Below are 17,560 nucleotides of genomic sequence, written 5' to 3' on the forward strand. Positions count from 1 at the left end.
CAGTCTCTTTTCTAACTCTCAGAAAATTGCCCTAGTATCTATGGAATTGAACTAGGGATGCCAATCCCCAGGTTTGGAGGCCCTCCCCCCACTTCAAGGACATCAGAAAGCAGGGTGGGGAGGTGGACACTCCATTATTCCCTGTGGAGACTGATTCCCATGGCATAGGGTATAATAGAGAATTGATCTGTGGGTATCTGGGGCTCTGGGGCCCCCTGTTTTTTAATATAGAGGCACCAAACTTGCAGCATAGCATCTGGTGCCTCTCCTCAAAACATCCCCCAAGTTTCAAAAAGGATTGGACCAGGGTGTCCAGTTCTATGAGCCCCAAAAGAAGGTGCCCCTATCCATTATTTCTAATGGAGGGAAAGCATTTAAAAGGTGTGCAGTTCCTTTAAACATCATGGCCAGAACTCCCTTTGGAGTTCAGTCATGCTTGTCACATCCTTGCTCCTGGCTTCACCCCCAATGTCTCCTGGATCCACACCCAAAGTCCCCAGATATTTCTTGAATTGGACATGGTAACCCTAGATTGGACCCTTGCTAGGGTTCCAGCATCAGTTTGGGAAATTCCCAGACATTTGGGGTTACAACCAGGGAAGTACATGGTCTGGAGAGGGGAGGGACCTCAGCAAGGTATAATGCCAGAGTCCACCCTCCAGAGCAGCCATTTTCTCCAGGGGAACTGATCTCTGTAGTCTGGAGATAAGCTGTAATTCCAGGAGAGCACCAGGCCCTACCAGGAAGTTGGCACTCTTATCTGCCAAAGAATGTCACACTGAGCTCTCATCAACTCTTCATTACTTTTCGTTCACCCCACAGCTTGGAATTTTCAGTCTTGGCAATGTAGGACATTAAATATTTAATGTTTCTCATTTCAGTCTTACGTCCTACTTTGGTAGTAGGTTTCCAAATATCAGGGAACACTGCAGCAAATCTGTGTCTTGCTTGTGTTGGCACTTCCCTTGCAACCTTGTGATGCATCATATATTCAATATGTAATAGCTTTGCCATTCCTACGTAATTGCTGGTTGGCTCTTCGGTAGGAACACCACCCTTTTCATCTGAGCTATGCTTCACAACCAGGTTAATAGATCCAGAGGAGTTAGCCATATTAGTCTCACCTCTTGTGAACCCCAATACTTCCACTCTTTGGTCTCCTGTTGACCTGATTTTAGAAAAGTTCCCTTTACCTTGCAACTAGCTAGCAGCAGAATTTGGAACTGTATACAGTTACAGTTATGTTTTATATTTTTGTACCTTTCTAACAATATAGATCTGGCTTGGTAAACTGGGATTCAGCAGACATCCAAAGGTCACATTTAAATAAAAAATAGATAGAGCATCCAGTTTGACCTGATGCAATCAATACCGCAATCTGTGTTCTCATTTTGGTTCAGTATCAGGGCTGTTTTGACTTGCTGTTCTCAAATCAACATGTTCTAATTAGTTGTGGTGTCACAAAAGCCAAGGGAAGCGCTCCTTGCTTGTTACCAACACAGCCTATGTGCCTGAGTTGGTACAGTCTTCTAAGCTCATGGGTAATGCAGTGGAATCCAGACTTTATTGAAACTTTACTATGGTGCCACCGATCTCTGTTTCTATGGAAGCCAACTTATAAGAAGGCACAAATTATACGGAACCCCAAAATATCAGTTTTCTTTTTGTATGTAACATTCCCAGTGTGACAGCTGAATGCCTCATTGATGTAACCATGAGAAAAATCTGGAAAGGCTCCCCCAGAAAGTCCTAGCTCTCTGTTTTCGGTGATGCACAGCTGAACAATGTTATTCTTTGCTGACAGTGTCACAAAATGAATGTGTCACAAAAGTTGTTAGGTCAGCTGGGAAAGTCCTCACAATGCCAAAATAATACTACTACTTCTAATGCCACTGCTTCTACTAATAAGCCCAGCTCAAAGAAGTGTGGAAGGAACACAGTGCAGTTTGTTTCTGCAGAAATACTACAATTTGCCAAGAAATTTCAGTCTTAGCAGATTTACTGCAGGTTACTTGGATGTTCCTGGAAGAGAAAGAGAAATGCAAGGGAAGTCAAGTGCTCAGATTGTATTATTTTGCATAGTGCGACCAGTGCTTGCCAGAAGAGGACACTCATAAAGGACTATAGTTAGAGTTTATTTCAAAGAAGCCATAATAACAATTCCATTAATTATACTCACAATGATTATTTGAAATTTCTTCCTTAAGCCTAGATGAGGTATTAGTGGAGGCCTGTATGCATGTGCTTTGACTAAACTGAGAAAGACCAATTTACATCCAGCTAAGACTAAAGTTATCAAAGGAGCCTTTTCTTCATGACTGTGTGGAAATAAAGACTCTCTGCTGACAATTTTTTCTTTGACTTCCCAGCTCAAAGCCACCTTTATCCCTACACAGCTGGAAGGGTTTAATGGACCAATACAAATAAACTTTGGCAAGAAGCCTAAACTCATCCTTCTACCACCAGTCTTTTATAAAAAATGTCTCTTCTTTTTCCATCCAAAAAATTAGGGCTTGCTAGCCATGTCCTGCTTGTCTCATTAGATAACACAATTTTGTACCAGCCTCTGTGGTTCAGATGGACATTAAGGCAATTGAACAGCATACAATGAGAACTTGAAGGGTACCTGTCCCAATCCCACTGTTCCATTCACCCATGAAAGTGTCCTCACTGGCCTCATAAGGCATTTTTAAAGTTATATTAAGAGCAAGAACCAAAAAGTTATGCACCAGCACTAAGGTTACTGTTGTATTGGGGTGGGATTAGGGTTGCCAGCTCCAGATCGGGAAACACCTAGAGATTTTGGAGGTTGAGCCTGAGGAAAGTGGGGTTTGGGGAGGACTTCAATGCCATAAAGCCCATCTTCCAAAGCAGCCATTTTTCTCCTAGAACTGTTCTCTGCTACCTGGAAATCAGTTGTAATTCCAGGAGATCTCCAGCCACCATCTGGAGGCTAGCGAAACTATAGGATCTTAGTGTACAGCTGTGTAAATAAAAAAAGCGCTAAGAGACACCATAAATTTTAAACAAGACAGTGTAATGTAGAGGTCAGTGGTGTTCTGACAAAGCTTACACACAGAACTTCAAATAAACAAGAGCATGTAGCAAAAAGACGTTCACAGAAGACAGTTCAAAAACAGTCTTTACAAATGAGTAACGCTATTCTAGTATTTAGTTCAAAGAACCAAAGGAAGCCCTTCCAAAGACATTTGTTCTAGATATCAAGATGTTTCATCTGTCTTTCTTCAGTTTGGAGGCTTATTTACCACTGGAACCCAATCTTTACAATACATTCATAGAAGACCAACAAGATTCAGAACATGTCTGTTAGATTTCCAGGTTCTCCAGGATTGGGTTCCAGTGATAAATAACTGAAATTTCAGCCTATAATCTCAGAATGGCACTCTCATCACTATGCTTTTGGACTATGCCCACTGAGATGCTTGCTGGATGCTATCAAAAGAGACTTCTGGATCAACGTATATGTATCTGTAGAAGTTTGGTAGAGGACCTTCAACGCTATGTTTTAAATTGTCCTCTATAACTGTGGCCTAGGGGAAAATCAGATTTGCTCAAGAGGGACAGCCAGAATTCTTGCTTCTAATTCTTTGAGTCACTGAGCTGCAAGTGAAACGACCATGGAGGGTTCCTCATTCCACAGCATGGTAAAGTACTGGCATGGAATTCAGACCAGGGGAATCTTCCATAGTGCTCTTAATAAAGGCATGCTGAGCAAGTAATAGATTAAAAATGCATTCAGGCTTCTCAAAAAGAAGCAAGTTAAAATTCTGTCTCTTGTTTTCAATAGTCAACTATGGTTACCTCTCCCCTTTTACTATTATATTAATAATAAGATTTCCAATTGTGTTTGTATTTTAAGGATTTTAACCAAGGTCATAATCATAGCTCTAAAAGTTCAGGAGAAGATCATATAGATTTGCAAAAAAGAAAACAGGTACCCAAGTAAATCCCACAGTTCCAGAAAAGAATCCCAAAAGAATGGCACACATCAATGGGCTCAGTCTGTTAGCTAGACACTGATACTCAACGTGGAAGTTCTCTCTTGAAAGTCAGATACCAAAAGGCCACTGATGGACCTCTGCTCCATATTTTTATCTAAATCCCTCTTGAAGCTGTCTATGCTTGTAGCTGCCACCACCTCCTGTGGCAGTGAATTCCACATGTTAATCACCCTTTGGGTGAAGAAGTACTTCCTTTTATCTGTTTTAACCCGACTGCTCAGCAATTTCATTAAATGCTCACGAGTTCTTGTATTGTGAGAAAGGGAGAAAAGTACTTCTTTCTCTACTTTCTCCATCCCATGCATAATCTTGTAAACGTCTATCATGTCACCCCGCAGACGACGTTTCTCCAAGCTAAAGAGCCACAAGCGTTTTAACCTTTCTTCATAGGGAAAGTGTTCCAACCCTTGAATCATTGTAGTTGCCCTTTTCTGGATTTTTTCCAATGCTATAATATCCTTTTTGAAGTGCAGTGACCAGAATTGCGCACAGTATTCCAAATGAGACCACACCATCGATTTATACAGGGGCATTATGATACTGGCTGATTTGTTTTCAATTCCCTTCCTAATAATTCCCAGCATGGTGTTGGCCTTTTTTATTGCAAACGCACACTGTCTTGACATTTTCAGTGAGTTATCTACCACGACCCCAAGATCTCTCTCTTGGTCAGTCTCTGCCAGTTCGCACCCCATCAACTTGTATTTGTAGCTGGGATTCTTGGCCCCAATGTGCATTACTTTGCACTTGGCCACATTGAACCTCATCTGCTACATTGACACCCACTCACCCAGCCTCAACAGATCCCTTTGGAGTGCCTCACAATCCTCTCTGGTTCTCACCACCCTGAACAATTTAGTGTCATCTGCAAACTTGGCCACTTCACTACTCACTCCCAACTCCAAATCATGTATGAACAAGCTAAAGAGCATGGGACCCAGTACCGAGCCCTGCGGCACCCCACTGCTTACCGTCCTCCACTGTGAAGACTGCCCATTTATACTCACTCTCTGCTTCCTATTAATTAGGCAGTTTTTGATCCACAAGAGGACCTGTCCTTTTACTCCATGACTCTTGAGCTTTCTAAGGAGCCTTTGATGAGGAACTTTATCAAAAGCTTTCTGGAAGTCAAGGTAAACAACATCTATTGGGTCTCCTTTGTCCACATGTTTGTTCACCCCCTCAAAGAAATGCAACAGGTTAGTGAGGCAAGATCTTCCCTTACAGAACCCATGCTGAGTCTTCCTCAATAACCCGAGTCTTCCTCAATAAGTCTTCATCAATGTGCCTACTCATTCTGTCCTTGATAACGGTTTCTACCAACTTTCCCGGTATTGAAGTCAGACTGACTGGCCTGTAATTTCCCAGATCTCCTCTGGAACCCTTTTTAAAGATGGGGGTGACATTTGCTACCTTCCAGTCCTCAGGAATGGAGGCAGATTTCAATGAAAGATTACATATTTTTGTCAGGAGATCCACAAGTTCACCTTTGAGTTCTTTCAGAACTCTTGGTTGTATGCCATCCGGACCTGGTGACTTATTAGTTTTTAATTCGTCTATCAGTTGTAGGACCACCTCTCTTGTCACCTCAATCTGACTCAGGTCTTTCAACACCCCTTCCAAAATTAGTGGTTCTGGAGCGGGCAAACACTTCTCATCTTCCACAGTAAAGATGGAGGCAAAAAATGCATTCAGCTTCTCAGCCATTTCCCTATCGTCCGTCAGTAATCCTTTTACCCCTTGGTCATCCAAGGGCCCCACTGCCTCCCAGGCTGGTTTCCTGCTTCTAATATATTTGAAGAAATTTTTATTGTTGGTCTTTATATTTTTTGCAATATGCTCCTCATAGTCCCTTTTTGCCTGCCTGATCACAGTCTTGCATTTGATTTGCCACAGCCTGTGTTCCCTTTTATTAATCTCACTTGGACTAGCTTTCCACCGCTTAAAGGAGTCCTTCTTACCTTTTACAGCTTCCATTACTTTGTTTGTTAACCATGCAGGCCTTTTCTTATACCTGTTTGTGCCTTTCCTAACTTGTGGTATATATTTTATCTGAGCTTCTAGGATTGTAGTTTTAAATAGCCTCCAAGCATCCCCAAGGGTTTTGACTGTATTTACCTTTCCTTTCAGTTTCCTCTTCACATGCTTCCTCATCTCAGAGAATTTACCCCTTTTAAAGTTAAACGTGGTTGTGCCAGTCTTTTGGGGCAACTCTCTATTTATACAAACGGTGAAATCAATAACGCTATGATCACTGCTCCCAAGCGGTGCAATCACTTTTACATCTTTCACCAAGTCTTGGGCATTACTTAGGACCAAATCCAGGATTGCCCCACCCCTGGTAGGTTCTGAGACCATCTGCTCCATAGCACAGTCATTGAGAGCATCAAGAAACTCAATCTCTTTCTCTCGACCAGAACACATATTGACCCAATCAATCTGCGGGTAGTTAAAATCACCTATTACGACACAGTTTTTACATTTAGCCGCTATCTTTAATCCTTCCATCATATTATAATCGTCCTCTATCTTTTGATTTGGTGGGCGATAACAAACTCCCATAGTTAAATTTCCTTTTTGGCCCTCTATTTCAACCCAAAGCATTTCTAGAAGGGAATCTAATTCTCTTACCTCAGTTTTGCTGGACCGTATACCCTCTCTGACATACAGAGCCACCCCACCTCCAACCCTTCCCTCCCTATATTTCCGATATAACTTATATCCAGGAATCACCGTGTCCCACTGATTCTCCTCATTCCATCAAGTTTCTGAAATTCCCACAATGTCTATGTTTTCTCCCAACACTAAACATTCCAACTCACCAATTTTACTTCAAACACTTCTTGCATTTGCATACAAACATCTATAATTTCCCAGGTAAGCTAGGCCCGCAGCCTTCCTCCTGCCACCTTGAGACTTTGGCAGAGAGTCCTTACTGTTTGTCACCATCTCAGTAGACAACTCTGATCCATTACCTGGTAGAAAAGTAACAGCTAACCCTTCATCTCTTTGAGATGAGTCCTCCCGAACCAGAGACATTTCATCTCCTGTCGACTTTCCCCCAAGATTTAGTTTAAAAACTGCTCTGCCACCTTTTTGATTTTAAGCGCTAGCAGCCTGGTTCCATCTGGGGACAAGTGGAGACTGTCTCTTTTGTACAGCTCCCGCTTGTTCCAGAAAGCATCCCAGTGCCTAACAAACTTAAACCCTTCCTCCTTACACCATCGTCTTATCCACACATTGAGACATCTAATTTGTGTCTGTCTCGCCAGCCCTGCACGTGATACAGGTAGCACTTCTGAGAAGGCTGCCTTGGTAGTCCTGGCCTTAAATATCCCGCCTAGCAGCCTAAATTTTTCCTCCAGGACCTCACGACTGCATTTCCCCACATCGTTGGTGCCAACATTCACCATGACCACTGGCTCCTCCCCAGCACTGTCTATAAGCCTATCTACTATACATGTAATGTCCGCTACCTTCGCACCAGGCAGGCAGTTATTAATTGCCTATTAATAATCAATTATTAATTAACTAGTTAATTAACCTATTAATTAACTAGTTTTATTTTATTATATTTTATTTATATCCCGCCCTCCCCTAAGGCTCAGGGTGGCTAACAACAGTTAAAACAACATAGAAATAAAAACAGAATCACAATAAAACCATTTCATACAGTTACAATCCTTAAAATCCAAGAGGGTGTCATGCTAGTTATTATTTAGCGCTACATGAATTGATGTTGTTAGATGTTATTTGTAGTTAGATGTTGTTTTGATCCACGAGAGAACTTGTCTTTTTACTCCATGACTATTGAGCTTACTTAGGAGCCTTTGATGAGGAACTTTATTAAAAGCTTTCTGGAAGTCATGGTAACATCTATTGGGTCCCTCTTGTCCACATGTTTGTTCACCCCCTCAAAGAACAGGTTAGTGAAACAAGATCTTCCCTTACAGAACCCATGCTGAGTCTTCCTCAATAGCTTTTGTTCATCAACGTGCCTACTAATTCTCTCTTTAATAACAGCTTCCACCAACATACCCACTGTTGACATCAGGTTGACTGGCCTATAATTTCCTGGATTTCTTCTGGAACCCTTTTTAAAGAAGTGGGTGACATTAGCAATCTTCCAGTTCTCAGGAATGGAGGCAGATTTTAATGAAAGATTACATATTTTTGTCAGGAGATCCACGAGTTCACATTTGGTTTTTTTTGTTTTTTTTTCCTTTCAAGTATTTCTGTTTTTATTATTCCATTTAGTCTGTCACAACAAATATTTGTAGCTATATACATTTCGATCTCTCTCTCCCTTCCTCCCCCCCCCCCTTTACTCTTAGTCTTTTCACCCCAGCCATGGGCACAAAGTCTTAATCTTCCACTGAATGTCTTTTCTTCCTTCTTTCAATATCCAATCTAGGTAGGTCTTCCATCTGGTTTTAATTTCATTAAATTTCCCTTCCCATGTTGTCTCTTTGTTGATTGATGCCATGATGTCTGACTGTATAAATTCAAACAAATAGTTGTGCCAGGTTTCTACTGTCCATTTACTTTTGTCTTTCCAACCCAAAACTATAACCGCCTTTCCCGCCAGTATCATAGCCTTAACTAAATTTTGAATACTCCTATCCATTATCGGGCCTCCTATTGTACTTAACAACATTAGATTAAAATCTATAGTTAGTGTTATATTGCATACTTTTCTAATAATTTTGATAATTTCCTTCCAAAAGGTCTTTAGTTCCGAACATTCCCACCACATGTGTGCATACCAACCTTTAGGGAGTTTACAGTGCCAGCATAACGGGCTTAACTCTGGAATCATGTTAGCTAGCTGTGCTGGTGTCTTATACCATTTTGTAAGGAATTTATATTCAAGTTCTTTAAATTTGGTTACTTTGATTTCTTCTAATTTTATCCGCCATCTTCTCCGATATCTGACCTTCATGGCTCCATCTCCTTTGTAAGTATTCTGTTATTTTATCCTTATTTATTATCATCTTTCTATATATTTTCCCTACCAAACCCTTTTTCTGCTTTGCCATTTCTTTGTATATTACTTCCATTGGTGCATCTGTCCAGAGTTCTTCATTTTCGCTAATCGTTTTTACTGCCTTATATAGCCCAGCTATTTTTAACCAGTATTGTTTACCTGTCTCTTCTGTTACTTCCTGTAAGGGTTTAAGATTTCCACTTGTAAACATATCCCCCACTCTGTGATAACCTTTAAGATTTAACATTTCCCACCAATTAATTTCTTGCACTCCCTCGTTAACAGTTTCGAGGGGTGCCCATCTAGAAACTTTTCCTAACAAATAGGGTTGCCATTTCTTCCAAACTTCTAATGATGCTCTTCTAGGGCCTATTGTTAATTTTAAGTCTTTATTCATAACTTTAGAAAAAATGCCTAATCTACCTATATTATTATTAGTTTCATTCTCAAAGTTAACCCACTTCTGAGTCTTTTCCTCACCTATTTCTAATTATAGTTTTAGTTGAAAAGCTTCATAATAATTGTTTAGGTCCAGGATCCCCCATTCAAATTCTGATTTATGACTATAAATTATTCTCTTATGGTACCTGCATTTTTTACTGTCAAATATCCACTCTTTTAATGCTCTGTTCCATTGTTCAATTTTATTTTTCATTGTTCCCAGAGGCAATGTTGGAAATAGATATGTTAACTTTGGTACCCAAAACATTTTAGCACTCTTTATTCTAGATGATATCCCCAACATTTTATTTTTCCATTTTTTCATGTCTCTCTTTATTTTTTCCCATATTTTATCATAATTATCCTTTATCATTTTATCAATTTTTTTTGCAAAACTATACCTAAATATTTAAATTTCTTAACCCCCAATCCTATGTTTGTACTCCTATTTATCTCTTGCCTTTCTTCTCTATTTACATTAAAATACATGATTTCTGATTTTACCATATTGACCCCTAGCCCTGAGCACTTTTCGAAGTCTTCTAGAATAATCTTAACCTCTTTAACTCCCTCTTTAGGGTTTGTCATGATTACTATAATGTCATCTGCAAATAGATTGAGCTTCATTTCTTCGTTACCTATACTGTAGCCCACTATTCTTCCCGAATTTCTAATCCGTTCCACTAATTGTTCTATTGCAATTATAAATAAGAGAGGAGATAGTGTCTTATTCCTCCTTATATGGGAAATGCTTGTGAATGTTCATTATTTACTCTTACTTTTGCAATTCCTCCTTTATAAATCTCCTGAGTTGCCTGTAAGAACCCTTTCCCTATCCCTATTTTCTTCAATATTTGCCATAAATACTCATGAGAAAGAGTGTCAAAGGCTTTATAAACATCCAATTTTAGTAACCCTATTTTCTTCTGCTGACCATGGTATAAGACATTGAGAATATTTCTAATGGGGTGTGCTATATTTCTACCTTTAATAAACCCATATTGATCCCCTTTTATGATTGTCAGAATGACTTTCTGTAGTCTATTTGCCAATATTTTTGCAAAGATCTTGTAATCTTGGTTTAAGAGGCTTACAGGTCTATATGAACCTACTTCTTCCGGATCCTTCTGAGGTTTTAGGATTAATATTATTTCTGTTTCCCTCCACGTATCTGGGGCATTCTTCCCTTTCAAAACTTCGTTAAAGACTACCTGCATTTCAGGTGCAACAATCTTCATCATTTCTTTATAAAATTCGCCTGTAAAACCATCTAGCCCTGGCGATTTGCCTTTTTAAAATTCTTTTATTACTTCTCTTATTTCCTGAACTGTAATATCACCCTCTAGTAATTCTTTCCCTTCTTTCTTTAAAACTAGACTAGTTGTCTCCTGAAACTCTATTATGGTATTTTTCTTATATAGATTTTTATAAAAGTTCTCAAAAGCCTTGATGATTTCCTTGGAGCTTTGTGTTGAGTTGTTATTAATGTTTATACTTCTAACCTTCTGTTTTGCTTTTTTGATCTTCAAATAGTTCGCCAATCTTTTCGCTGTGTTAATGCTATTCCTCTGAAAGTCATTCCTTACCATAATTTCCTTTTTCCATATTGTAGCTATATCTAGTGCCTCCAACTGTTTTTGAATCTCTTTAATTTTGCTCTGTACTATAGGGCAATATTTTACCATTGGTTCCCTTTGTAATGTCTCTAGTTCTTGGAATTTGGTTTGTCTTTTTCCGTACCATTCTCTTTTTATACTCTTTTCTTTCTTTATACAATGACCCCTTATTACCGCTTTGGCAGCATCTCATAGTATATTAGTGGGTACCGTTCCTCTATTTTCCTTAAAATATAAGTTTATCTGTGTTTGCATAAATTTTTTGTCCTCTTCTTTCACCATTATTAAATTGTTATATCTCCAGGGTCTATTTGTTGAGGGTAATTTTAACTCCAATTCAATACTTATCTGAGCATGGTCAGATATCCAGATTAGAAAGATTGTAATCTCTTTTATAAACATATTATTATTCTTTTCCAGGATTATGTAATCTATGCATGATGCCTTTTTATGCCTACTGGATATATGTGTGGACCTAGGTCATGAGCTTATAAACTCGTGTGCTTCTTTCAGGCCCCATTCCCCCAACTTAATATTTTTATTCTTTGTTATGTCCATATTGAAATCACCTGCTACTATTATTTCTCCCTCTGAGAATGGTTGAATCTTCTTAAAGACCTTAATTAAAATTTTATTTTGCTTTTTGTTTGGTGCGTATATGTTCACTATAGTAATTGTTTTCCTTCCAGTTTAAACTTAACTAATAGGAATCTACCTTCCTTATCTGTTAATTTTTCAACACCCTCCACTGTAAAGTTCTTATGGATCAAGGTTGCCACCCGCCTGGCCTTGGAAGTCTTTCAGAGGCAAAAAATGCATTCACCTTGTCAGCCATTTCCCTATCGTCCTTCAGTAATCCTTTTACCCCTAAGGCAGTTGAATTTTTGAGTCCCTTTCTGTGAATATATTTAAGATGCAGGTATGGTGCTATTTCTTTAAGACAGGGGTGGGGAACCTTTTTTCTGTTCAATTGCCTGCACCACATACACACCCCTTCCTCAACAGCACTGGCCAGTGTATGCAGTTGGAAGTGCTGTTGCCATTGCCATCAGGAATGCCAGTGCTCCAGTACCACCCACACTGGGCCCTGGCAGCTGCTGTACCCCAAAATATGCTGACACATTTAGTAGGCCCTTCCTTCAGCTGCTACTACTGGAACCCTTCCTCAAGCTACAACCAAGCTTGCTTGGTTTCAAGAAAATCTTTTGGCAGCTATTTTTCATACTTTTCCTTGACTGAAACACTGGGAAATTGCTGTGAAAGGTAGCAGAGAATTGTACTGCAATTAATGAATTAATTTCAAGTTATATAAAGTTCATATTTATGAGGGGCTTGCAGCTTTTTACTGGCTGTGTTTCCCATGCCTTTAAAAGCAACCTGTTGTGCAGATATTCAGCCAGTGAACTTCTTTCATCCTTTTTAATATCTACAGGAGGTATTTAATTTTGGTGCCAGATTGCTGTTAAAAGCAGGACCAGTAAAATGGTGCCAAGTTCATAGTTCACTTCCAGTGCTGTTGAGATATACAGCAGTAATCTCCAATAATCTCTTTCTGCCTCCAAACCTCTAACTCTCACTCACTCACACAGAAATCTCATAGAAAGGCCAGCTGGCTACAACTGGAGGTGCCAATTTTTCATTGACAGAACTCCTATGTCTGCAACAACAGTATGATGAACAGTAAAGTTTCATCCAGTAAAAATGGAAGGAAAGAAAGGGAAAGAATGAAATGGAAGGAAAAGAAAGGAAAGGAAAAGAAAAGAAAGACATGGAAAGAAAGAACATAAGAACATAAAAGAAGCCATGTTGGATCAGACCAATGGACCATCCAGTCCAAAATTCTCTCATACAATGCCCCCAAAACACTAGAATGTCCACCAGTGGGGCCAGGGCACTAGAAGCCCTCCCACTGTTGCCTCCTCCCATCCCCAGCACCAAGAATACAGACAGAGCATCCCTTGCAGACGGAAAAAGAAAGAAAGGGGGACAAAGGGGAAAAAAGCCTTACTCACCATCAGATTACCCCAACTAGCAACAATTCTGCCCAGTGGTTGTTTGGCAAAAATATAACTACTGGAATGCCAACTCCTCGCCCCTCCCAGCTGAAAAAAACACACACCCCTTCTTTGCCACCCAGGCCTCCCGGGGAAATCTCTCGAAAAGAACATACTGCAAGGCACAGGAAAGTTCATACCTTGAAGAACACTTGGATCTAAAGTGCCACTTGGATCTAAAGTGCCAGTGGATGCCAGCTTTTCTCTCAAACACTGGGAGAGGGGGAGAAGAAAGGAGAGGCAGCCCAGCTCCTCTCTGCACAACACAGAGACGGGGGAACGAAGGAAGGAAGCCAAATAGAGCTCAGGCTTTGCAGCCTGTGTCAGTCTTCAAGGCTAGCTTTTCTCTGCACAACACAGAGATAGGGGAAGGAAGGAAGCCAAATGGAGCTCAGGCTTTGCAGCCCGTGTCAGTCTTCAAGGCTTTCTGCATAACAGAGAGACAGTGGAAGGGAGGAAGCAGAGCAGAGGTCATGGTTTGCTAGCTTTGACTTTTCGACCCAGTAGTGAAGCTTCCGTGGTCCAGTACCGGGTCCTGACCCTGCAAATGCGAAACAGTGCCATAGGGTTTTCAATACAAGAGATGTTCAGAGGTGATTTACCTTTGCCTGCCTCTGTGTAGTGAGACCCTGGACTTCCTTGGAGGACTCCAAGTACTAACTAGAGCTGACTCTGTTTAGCTTCAGAGATCTGACAAGATCGGGCTAGCCTGGGCTAATCAGGTCAGGGCTGAGTACAGATAGAAGTGATACTGTACTGCAGAGCTATACTTGATCTTGACTAAGGACTGAATAAAACTCAGAATTAACAGCTGAAACCAACACACTGCTTAGTTAGGATGAGAATGATGTAATAAAAATCCCTGAAGTAATTGCAGAAGTCAGGAAGTAGTTTCAGCAGTTTCCTACACAGTCAAAATATTGAAGAATTGGATAAATGCTCAAAGTCTAACAAAATTATTGCTGTATATGTTTTTTGTGGCATTTTGTGGCATTTTCTTCAGATGCAGTTTGTAATTCCTCATAAGGAAGATTTTTATATGGGAAAAAACAGGGTCAAGAGACCATGAAATGAAGAAAGTAGCAGAAGAAATGTAATTATAGCAAATTCTAATTCTCCACAATCTTAGTTTCCACCCATCTACATACTTTTGTGCTGAATTCATGAAATCATATCACAAGAAGCTTTGGCAACTAAAAAGGGAATAATTGAATTCATATTTTGGCATTTGTCAAGGCACAGTAGGAAGTCAGAAGACAAGGCAAAACATTTTGCTGGAGAATTAACAACAATCGGCTATGAAACTGTTAAAATACTCTGCCTGAAATTGCCAGTTAAAATCTCATTGTGAAACCTACATTGACATACACAGAGGCTCTCATGTTTGTAAGGTCATTGGCATGAACTAAAGTTTTTGGCTGGAGTCCTGCATAGACACTTACATAAAAATCTTGTTGACTGGGTTCACTTGGATTTGTGCTCTAAGAAGAGTGTGTGGGATGGTAATCTTAATGCAATCCTATTGTGTCATTTCCAAATGGAAAAGTATGCATTAAACACAGTTCTGGGACAACATGAAAGCATACTAACTATTGAGTGAACAGATGCTGAGAAAAACTGCACAGTCATGGAGCTTCTACAATTGTTACTGTAGCAACATCAAGGTAGGTAGCCATGTAGGAAAGAGTAAGAATCCAGTTGCACCTTGAAGACTAACAAGACTTGTGGTAGGGTATGAGTTTCTGTTACTAACTGCTCACTTTGGTTGTATCTGAAGAAGTGACTCATGAAAGCTCATACCAGATCACAAATTTTGTAGCAACAGGAAGATGTTTTTCTTGGGAGTAAACCCACTGAATATAGAGGGACTTATACTTCTGTGTAGATTTGTGTATGATTTGGAAAGCTGGTGGGCCAAAATATGTGATTCCCCTCCTACCCCCAAGTTTATTCTAGGATTTCCTTTGGTAAGAATATAGATGGAGGCAAGTACTCTGAGACTGTTGCACTTGACAAACTGTATGGAGGTTCCTTTTTATATTTGTTCATTTTGTGTAATGAGAACACCCGCCAACGATCAGTATGGGAAATACTGTCACTGAAGGGATGATCCTAGAAATTTGGAGTCAGAGGATGCGAAAATAAGAGCCGGTGAGATCCTCACGCATTGTTTAACTGAGAAGGGACAGCAGCTTCTGTTACTAGCGGGAGGCGGGTTTCACATTCGGACAGCCCTCTCTCCTCCCCTCCCCTGTGATAAAGGTCTACTCATCCGAAGTTATGATTCTTTAGACAAGGAAAGCAGAGGGGTGGGACCATATTGACTGAAGTGCCGCCCCCAGAGCTCTTCCCTCTTGCACATTCGCTCCGGCTATTGTGACGTCACGGCGTTCTAAAAAAGAACCGAGAAAACAATCGGCATTGAGAAAAATAGATACACTCTGATCCTATTTAAAGGGAGAGCTTTAGCTACCCCGAGTCAGACTTCGCTATAGAAACAAAGGCGGAGGACTGCAGAGAGAAGGCTTTTCAACCAATATGGTGTCGCCGGTGACTGTGGTGAGTTCAATCAGCTTTTAAGTAATTGCAAGAGTGAAACTCGGTATTGCAGAAGGAAAAAATCGGGGTGGGGGAAGCTGTAAAAATGAGCTAAAGAAGGGAAATCTCAAATATTTCCGAGACAGCTTTGCCATAGCCCAGGATCCTGGTTTTGGCAGAGGACACGAGCATCTTTGGGCTGCTGAATCCTCTAGTCTCCATCAAATATAGATTGATATCCCGGGTAAGGTCTTTTTTTTTGCTCCCCAGCATCTGTAGCAGCCTGCACTTCCACCTCCTACTCTTTGCCCTTTCTCCTAGTTGGGAAGGAAATGTGGCGGTGGGAAGAAATATCACGATCGGATTGCTGCTTAAACATGGCAAGGAGAAAAAACGCCTGCCAAAAGTCAATAAAATGAAAACATTGGACATGTGACTAGGAAGCGTGACTTTGTTGATTTCCCTTCTTGGGGCTCGTCGGCTAGGCAGCCTCTGATTGATGGAGAAGACTGGGGAGGGGGAGGGGAGCAAGAGGTCATCGTCAGTGTCACTCAATCTCTCTCTTCAGCATCTTCCCCACCCCCTTTCCCCTGCACTCCTATTGCTCAAGAACTGTGCAAACGCAGTAGCATTGCTGCCAGTATGCTTGCCTGCCTTGTGAGCGGCCCATATCTGCGTAAGGCATGTGTAAGTTACATTACAAATGCCTAACTTTCGGGCGAGTGTCCTCTTGCCCTGATCGAGAAACGACAGTGGGAAGAGGGTCGGGACAGGCTTCTTCTCTGTTGTAACCTTTCATTGCTCCCTTCGTCCACTCCAAAGCTAATATAAACATCTTTACTGGAAAGCCAGTACTTGATTTGGCAAAAAATGAGGGGACGATTAAAGGAAGTGTTAATTTGCATGTAGGCTTCTCAGCAGCCAGTTTAAAAGGGGAAAAAGGACATATGTGCAGGAAATAGTCATTGCTGTAGTGCTGGTCTGTGTGATGTAGTGGGTAGAAAGTTGAAGGGACAGAAGAGAACAGGGTTCAAATCCAATTTGGGAATGGGTTGGCTTGGCTAGTCTGGTCTGATTTATAAAGCTGTGATGAGAACTGGAATGAGATATAACCCCCAGTTTACTTGAACTTTTCCCAACCTTTCTATCTATCTAATCATCTCATGTCCTGGATGCTTTCATCCCTAATTCCAGATATGTGGATTGGAAGGTGGTGACAGTTACTCCTTAAGAGAGGTGAATACTTTAAAAACTCACTTATTAATTCACACATTCTAGTGGCATGTTAAAAGAAAAACAAGATTGTATTCCACCATATATTTTATGAACTAGATCATAATTTATTAGATGTGTGCAGTGGGTACCCACTTAGACAGACATTTGGACAGAGTGCTTTCCACATGGGGACAGGCTTGTGTGGATTCCCCATTACTGGCACAACTACTGATAAAAATGCAGTGGCAATGGGATTTCTCCATGGCAGGATTCCTTGCAGTTCCCTTGCCCCTGTCCTTCAGCAGCAGCCCCTCCCCTGCATCACCATGGCTTTTGCCATTTTTAAAAATCAGCGGTAGAATATCCTTATGTCAATATAATGTTATAATAACAAATGTAACTGATTTTCTAAATTCTCAGCTTTCATTTTTTTAAAAAGTCTCTAGTGTCTTCCATTATGGAGATATGCCTCTCCACATATATCTCTGCAAGTGAAAGGACTAGAGACTTACTTTCTTTAAAAAATGAAATCTGGGCATTTGGAGAACCTCTTACAATAGTATACCAGCCTAATGTTATTTTAGTGCTGACCTTCCAATAAATAACAGCAGCACCCCCATTAGTAGAAGAGTGGGGGGAGAAATGGGAGTTGCCAGTACAGTGCAGGAGAAATGGCTGCCATAAGGG

General features: G+C 40.6%; 1 protein-coding gene across 1 annotated transcript in view; it reads left to right on the plus strand.

Annotated features, from left to right (window-relative positions):
• Positions 1 to 15,455: 15,455 nt before the first annotated feature.
• The window catches only part of TMEM86A (transmembrane protein 86A), a 59,269-nt gene continuing 57,164 nt past the window's right edge, over positions 15,456 to 17,560 (plus strand). The window contains exon 1 of the mRNA XM_060263227.1: positions 15,456 to 15,679. Coding sequence (XP_060119210.1) covers positions 15,659 to 15,679 — 21 coding nt within the window. The 5' untranslated portion in view covers positions 15,456 to 15,658. The remainder of the gene's footprint in view (positions 15,680 to 17,560) is intronic.

The sequence above is a fragment of the Heteronotia binoei genome, chromosome 21 (genome assembly GCF_032191835.1).
Source record: "Heteronotia binoei isolate CCM8104 ecotype False Entrance Well chromosome 21, APGP_CSIRO_Hbin_v1, whole genome shotgun sequence".
Classification (NCBI taxonomy): Eukaryota; Metazoa; Chordata; class Lepidosauria; order Squamata; family Gekkonidae; genus Heteronotia; species Heteronotia binoei.